The following is a 7,433-nucleotide window of genomic DNA, read 5'->3' as shown; positions in this document are numbered from 1 at the left end:
TGTCTTGTCTCTGTGTCGGTCGGTGCTGGATGTTCAGGGAAGGTGCAGGGACCTCCATAAGTTACCAAACGGTGCAATTTGAGTACACTAGGATATTTTTTTTCTTCACCTTCTGAAGCATGACTCTTACTCACTCGCAAGCATGAAGAAATTAGCCCTTGTGATTTTTTTTTTGTCCTTGTTAGCACAATTATCTCCACATTGGATGAACTAGTTTCTTTGTCTCAGAAAGATCAGCTCTAACGAAACATCTGTTTCTGCTTTGGGGTTTTTTTTTGTTGTTGGTTTTTTTTTCCCCCACTGAAAACTCAGCTTTGTTCCCTGTTAACCGAGAGGGTTGAGTGAGGGAAAAGGAGGTCACAGGACCTATGTAAGGTCATCCAGTGATGCGAGAAGGTCAGATTGTACGACCTTGCCAGATCATTGTCATTTGTCCTACTTAAGCGGTTCCCAAACTTTTCCTCCTCTTCTCCAACCTCCAGGTCACCCCCCACCCCCACATTCTTTCTGGCACTTCTGGACCATGTCCCCTGCTTCCACTCCAGTGTTTGAACCCCATGGGCTCAGTAGCCCTGAGCCTGGGAAGCACAGTCCTCACCACTGGCTCCCTGGCACTCTCGCTGGAGGAGAGCCAGGGGAAGTAGCTGTTCTCCATTTTCTTTCCAGTCAGATGAGAAGACCTGCGAGGATTTAGCAGAAGGCGACCGCTATTCGGCACCTCCTGACAGCTCTTTCTCACCGCTGGATGAGGACGTCACCACCTCCACGTCCTCGCTCTTCATCGACAGCCTCACTACGGAAGGTAGGAGCCGGCGGGGTGAGCAGCTGTGGCAGGGACACCCCATCCACGACGCGTATCCCCGGAGAGGTCTTTCGCTCCCATGACTCATAAAGCCAAGTCATAGCCGAATAAATACAGTAACAAACCCATCTTTGAAGCGCAGGGCAGGGGTGGGAAGAGGAGGCAGGGGAAAGGAGAAGGAGGGGCAGCCTAAGAGGTGAGACTCGGAGTGATGTGGCAAGGGGAGAGATGAAACCCTCCAGTGGGAAGAGTTTTGCCGTTGCATCGCAGCCTTTTTACGCATTTGTGAAGGTTGACAAGCAACTAGTCCCTGGTGGACAGACTCGCCAGCATCATAACAGAGGTTAATACCGTATATAGGGGCTCATGCTTTTAATGTGCTTGGTCCTAGCTGGTGGCTCAGGGATCTCCGTGCTCTCAGACTGGCAATACTACAGCATAAGCCTGTGATTGCCCTCTGCTCGGGAATGGTGTTCGTTCCAGCATAGGAAAGCTCCACATAAGGACCCGAGTTTCCCCCGAGACACCCATGTTCTAAAGCTTGATAATCCTATTAAGACAGGGCTGGCTCCTCCAATCCTAGCGGCAGGTATCACTTCAATTTTGCTGCTTAATAGTCCCTAACGCAAACTGCTAATTAGAATAAATAGAAAGGAACATTAGTAATTGTCCTTCAGCAATGGGAAGGAGCTGGGGGGGAGGAACGGAGCGCCTGGCTGACAGAGTTGACTTTGAAAGGAGCAATTAAAGGAAGGGAGAGTGTAACACCACCACTGAGATTATTTTCCAACTCATCGCCAATTCTTGGAAAAAGAACAAGAGGCTTTCTGTGACATAGTCAAGCATGAAGTTAATTTGTAATCTTGGAAGGAAACAAACAGCCAGCTGCATCAGGCAGCAAACTTTATCTGGAGAAGCACAGCAAAGGAACAAGCAAAGCAAAAGGAGTGGACCCACCCCTCCGCCTCCTCCCCAGCCGGCCCAGCGCGCTGGCTCTGCTCATGGAGATGTTTGTGAACGTGTCTGACTCGCTGCTCGTGTGCCAGCGCTGCAGCTAGCAAACGTGTAAGCCGAGCAGTAAGAAATCTGGATCGGGATTTCAGCTGGACTCGCGAGGGTGCTGATGTGGAGCGCATCAGGACAGAAAGCCTCGTGCAATATATCCTGGTTCTTCCAGAATGAGATGAAGAATGGAACTGGATTTGGGGCCGCCATGCAAGACATCTACAGCATAACATCCCGTTGATTTATTCAGAAGGTATTAGCAGCGTATTGCAGCAAATGCCATAGTCTGAACGCAGGCACCCACGAGGGCTGGGGCCCCATCCAGCATTCATTTATTGTTCTGCTTTGCACACCGAGCGTATTTCAAGACTGGTTTCCTCAGGTGTTTGTGCTCCAGGTGCCACCTTTGTGAAGGAAGACAATAAACCATAAGCCACATGCTTCCACCAAACTCGGAGGTTTAAAACTGTCACTGGCCACGTAAATGCTGTGCAAGAGGTGTGTTCTGTCAGTGGCCCCGTTACAGAGGGATGAAAGCGGGTGGGAAGCATGGAGAGTATCACAGAAGGCTCCTAACTTTATTTTTTTGCCTTTGTTTTCTTCTTTTAGATGATACAAAGCTCAATCAGTATGCAGGAAGCGAAGGTAAGCCCTTAATCTTCTCTCTGCCTGCTCACATTCGTTCCAAGTGAAAACATGTTACGCTGAAATCGAATGCACTGGGGAGCTGGGATCAGTCAGCGGGCTGGACAGGTGAAACCGAGATCGGAGGGATGGAATCACGATAAGACTCCGATTGTCCTTACCCGGATTAATACCATTTCAGACAGTGAAAAGTGAGTCGGGACCAATCTGTTTTACCCTGATGCTGTTTGTCTACTTTTCCCACTTAGTCCTGCTGTGCAAACTATGACGATGAGTTTTCTCTTTGCGTGTAATTCCCTTTCTTTGCAGTTTTTGCACAGACACACAGTCTTTTTTTTTCTTTTGAATTTCCCCAGCTGTGCCAAAGAGCACTGTAAAATCCAAATATAAAAAGTGTCCTTAGCCCAGCTCTGCCTTTTTCATCTCTGTTCCCGTGAATCCCCTCTCAGTCCGAGTCTGTTCGTCAGCCCCAAGGGCAGGGAACCGAACTGTTGCCGTAATGCTCTTACTAATTCCAGAGTATGGGAAGGATCCGAGCCCTCTTCGCCTGATAGCAGGTTTGCAAGAACGGCGACCGTATGCAAACCACAAGCCCATCCCTCTTACCTGAAAGCGGCTCACGGAAGTTAAACTGGCTAAACTGGGCGCAGGATCAGGGGCCTTTGAAATGCATGATCTTCCCAGTTTCAGCCAAATCGCTCCCCAAACGGCTGGTAATGTCACTGTTAATATACGCCACATACACCCTCTGTAGCTCGGCGCAATTGCGGATTCGTAGCCGAGGGCGAGGGCACGCTGGAGGGCTGTGGGTAAGGCACACTGAGGACCCGGCTCAGCATATGGCTAATGGCTTTCTCGCGGGGTGAGCGGCCAATATATAAAGAATATGGATTGGAGGGGGGGCGTTACTGCATGGTGGTGCTTTAATCTTCTTTCAAACCAGCTACTGCTATCATCCAAAAGGGATGCGGGAGCTCAGACAACAACTCTCTGGTGTGCCTTCCCCTCTTGTTGAGCCTGACAGTAGCAGGCTAAAGTTGCTCAGTCGTACGTGCGGAGCTCTGAAAGGCCTTGCCTTGCTTTTCTTTCCTGTCCTTTCTTTTACCGAGGTCTCAGCACAGTTCGAGACTCAACTGAACCCTTCTTTGCAGGTGTGGGAAGCAGCCTTCCTTCCAAGAAGGCAGGCGCCCCGATTCACACAGGTACTATCGTGGGGATCGTTCTGGCTGTGTTGCTCATTGCAGCTATTATCCTTGCTGGAATTTACATCAACAGCCACCCCACCTCCAACGCTGCCCTGTTCTTCATTGAGGTGAGTGGAGAGCCCTAGCCCTGGCCGGTTTTCTCTTCCTCTGCTAGCAACACAAATCCTAACCTTCTAGAGGAGAGCAGGCAGCAAAGAGAAGAGGAGAGAGAAACTTTGATGAGAGTTCATATCCGAGTTTCTTTTCATGGCCCTACAGTCACAGCTAATCTCCCAACCTCCAGTTGATGATGTTGTAAACTTAGGCTCTCTCCCTCCCACACTGTTTTATTTTGCTCCCTTTCACGCGCTCCCTTTCACACATTGCCTTTTTTTCCCCCATGCAACGTTAGACTTTTCCACCCGCTTGCATGAGCAGTCAACACGCAGCCTGGTTGGAGGGCTCGGTTGGAGCGATGACATAATTGAGATCGCTGCCTTTTGAATTGCCCAGCTGGATTTGGTTGACTAAAATTGTCAGACTTCACTGATAGATGTCATGCCATCAGCTACTGTGTAAGTGGTGGTGTGAATGCTCTAAATGGAAGATTTTAATTGTCGGAAAGATAGGGGGTCCAACAATCTCCATCTGCTGTTAAAAGCCAGAAGACCGCTTGGTGTAGGATCCCGAGGCAGTCAGAAGTGGGCTGAATCCTGGCATAGGAGCTGCTGCGGAGGGAGTGAGCAACACTTAGCCCTCAGCCTTTCCTTATCGCTCGCTGGCTTTTTCCTAGAGCACTTGTCTTTCCTCCATCTGTCCTGTTTGCAGAGACAGGCTCCAGAGAATTGATCTACGTGGCCCGTGCCAGTTTAGTACCTGCGCACTTGGCAATGTTTGATGCATTTATCTACACCGGCTGAGAAGGGGCAATGCAGTGGTCCCTGCTCTGCAGATAGAGAGGAGACGCAGAGCTGACTTGTACATGGTCGCACGGGAAGCCCACGGCCGTCCTCGGCTGCTGCCCCGGGCACAGGCCGTCCTTGTTCTGAGGCTGATGTGAGATTTCACTTAAAGTTTCCATTTCCTCCCCCTCCCCATTTTAACCTTATTAGTGGGTCAGCTCAGTGAGACTGATGCATTGTAATGAACTCTTCTAAGCATGAAGCAGGTTTTTTTAAATTTATTTTTATTAATAAAAAGTCAAACTTTCACAAAGACAGCATTGTTTTTGTTTCAGGACCGAGTTTCCAATTTCCCTGCAGGCTTGGCGTGAAAGGCTCTGTCATAGCTTCTGATGGGTCTTTGTTTCTGTCCACAGCGAAGGCCACATCACTGGCCTGCCATGAAATTCCGAAATCACACCAACCATGCAACGTACTCCGAGGTGGAGCCGGCCAGCCAGGAGAAGGAGGGCTTTGTCGAAGCAGAACAGTGCTGAGCGCTTCTCCCCTTGCGTCTCAAACCTCCCATGTCTCAAGTGTTGGAGTCTTCTGTTATTCTATTGCAAAGTCTTTCCCCTCTTGGAAAAGAAACAGCAAGTAGAGGAAAAAGACCCAATGGAGCATTTGAAAAGGATGAGTCAGGGTGATGTGAGGCTGGACTTGCCTGGATTCCTCACGGGACAGCAGAGCCTGCAGCGGTGGCAGTCAGTTGCGACACTGGACTCTGCCTGCAGCCCGGCACCGAAGCCCTGGATGTGGCGGCAGAAAAAAGCGCAGTCAATTTTTTAGCTTGGCGTGGGTTTTTTTGTTTTGTGGTTGGGTTTTTCCCCGCCCTGTGTGTGGCTGACCTCTTCCCTCCTCCAGCAGGAGTCTTAACAGGGGCAGCAAAGCGGGGGCAAATCTCGGTACGGGCAAAATACGCAGTTGCCTCAAGCAGCAGGCTCTTGGGGACAGCAAAATAGATGCCTTTTGCTGCACATGCTGGCTCTGCCTGCACTCAGGAAAGTCGGGCTGGTTGCCTCTGCCCCCCTCCACAGAGGGGCTGGGTAGCTGGGGGCAGATGCTGTTGGTGGCCCAGGAGAGGTAAGGTTGGCTCTCCAGGGCTCACCTCCCCTCTCCCATCCCCTCTCTCCCGGCTCTGTCCCTTTCTCCACTCTCCCCTTCGCCTTCTTTTGGGGCGGGCGACATTTAATTTTGCCTTCGCGGCTGAGAAGCCTTGAGCCCTTGTCTTTTCATCCTGCAGTTGGTCTTCCACCACCGTGGCTTCAACTCCCTGCCCTCCTCTCCTTTCAAGGCAACAGCTTCCACCCCCTGCTCCAGAGAAAGGGAAACCTGATCTATTTTAAGGGCAAAACCCTGCAGAGGATTCACCTTCAGGATGTTTGTGAGCCAATGGCTCTGATGCCCTTTTTGGCATCTAATTAGTTTGCTAAATTACTAATTATGACCCTTTCCCTAAAGGGGACAGAGTGTGAAAAAAAATTTTAGATTCCTTCAGAATACGTCCTTGTGGCGTGGCCACTAATCCAGCAGGAACAGAGTAGGTTTTGATGGAAGAGGATGGGGACAGAGCACTAGCGAAAGCAGCGTCCTCCCACGGGCTAAATCCTGACGTAAATCCAAACTCATTCATGGGCATTTCACATAAATAAGGAGTGAAGGCATACATGCCTTGATACCATTGAAAATCTAAAAATCACCTTGTAAACATCATCGTTTTTAGAGCCTACTCAAGTCAGTGGAATTTTTTCTATTTTTTTAATTTTATTCTGTCTGTGATAGGCCCCTGGTCTGGATTTGTACGTATATCGTGATTCCAGACTCTGACCCTAACTAAGGGCTTCGACACTAGACCTCTCAGGGTTTTCTACTCCTTCTGTGCAATCGGAATTTAAAGCTAATCTGCAGAAATACTCTACCCTACTTCCACAGACACCAGCTGCAGGATTGGGCCCTAAACTGAGGAAAGCTTGCATAAAAAAAGGGAGAGTCCAAAGTCCAGTGGAAGGTAAAGTTTTCTTTCCCCCACCAAAAAAGGTGTTAGTTGTATGGGGCTTTTTTTCCTTTTTTTTTTTTTTTTTTAATTTTCTCTTGATCCTCAGTTATTTATTCTGATAATCATGTTTGATGCATATTTTATCCACTGGCTGGTTCAGCTGTCACTGGTGGTGATTACTGCCAAAGGCAGGGTCTGTCTAATTAATGTTTTCCTTCTCATCTGCTGAATTTATATAGCCATTAAAGATAAATATGGATGCTTTGTGGCATTTAGACCCCAGATTATACTTTCTCATACATAGCCACTAGGGAGACTTTTGCTGCATCTTATTATGGCATAAAGGCACCAAAATGCTCAAACAGGGTAAGTCAGACTGAGTCGTGCCAAGTTGTTATGGCCCAGACAGTCTCTCTTCAGACGTATTTTGAAGATAAACTTTATTCCCAAATAAAGCTTTCAACTGGAAGGTTGGGGTTTTTTCCCCCCCTGTTTCCCTGAAGTAGAAAGAATTCAAAGGGGTGCTGTCATCTAGTTTTTGCCCAGGATCTGATCTCCTTTGAAATGGTTATGAGCTGGTAAGGAATTTTCTCTGGATTTAACTCTTTTCAAATAATGGCCTTGTTTTTACTGTTTTTCTGAACATGCATACACAGTGACAGCAAGATTTTGGGTACTCTTCTTCCCCTACAACCTCTAGAAATGCTAGGTAACGTCCAAGGGTTCTGAAATGCTGCGAATTTAAAAGGAAACAGACTTTAAATAGCATGCAATTGAGCTGTATAAATCACAGGTGCATTATTGCAGCCAGGATCTTAGAAGGATTCAGAAGGGGATCAGATACTCAGGTGGAGAATAAC

General features: G+C 48.4%; 1 protein-coding gene across 1 annotated transcript; it reads left to right on the top strand.

Moving 5' to 3' along the window:
• The first annotated feature begins 386 nt into the window (after positions 1 to 386).
• Positions 387 to 6,844, top strand: PLXDC1 (plexin domain containing 1). The gene is made up of 5 exons (XM_050912074.1): positions 387 to 404; positions 667 to 802; positions 2,417 to 2,452; positions 3,604 to 3,764; positions 4,955 to 6,844. The coding sequence occupies exons 1-5, from the start codon at positions 387 to 389 to the stop codon at positions 5,072 to 5,074; spliced, it is 471 nt and encodes a 156-aa protein (XP_050768031.1). The 3' UTR covers positions 5,075 to 6,844.
• Positions 6,845 to 7,433: the final 589 nt, after the last annotated feature.

Source organism: Gymnogyps californianus, chromosome 28, assembly GCF_018139145.2.
Source record: "Gymnogyps californianus isolate 813 chromosome 28, ASM1813914v2, whole genome shotgun sequence".
Lineage (NCBI taxonomy): Eukaryota > Metazoa > Chordata > Aves > Accipitriformes > Cathartidae > Gymnogyps > Gymnogyps californianus.
This window is presented reverse-complemented; position numbering and strand designations above follow the sequence as displayed.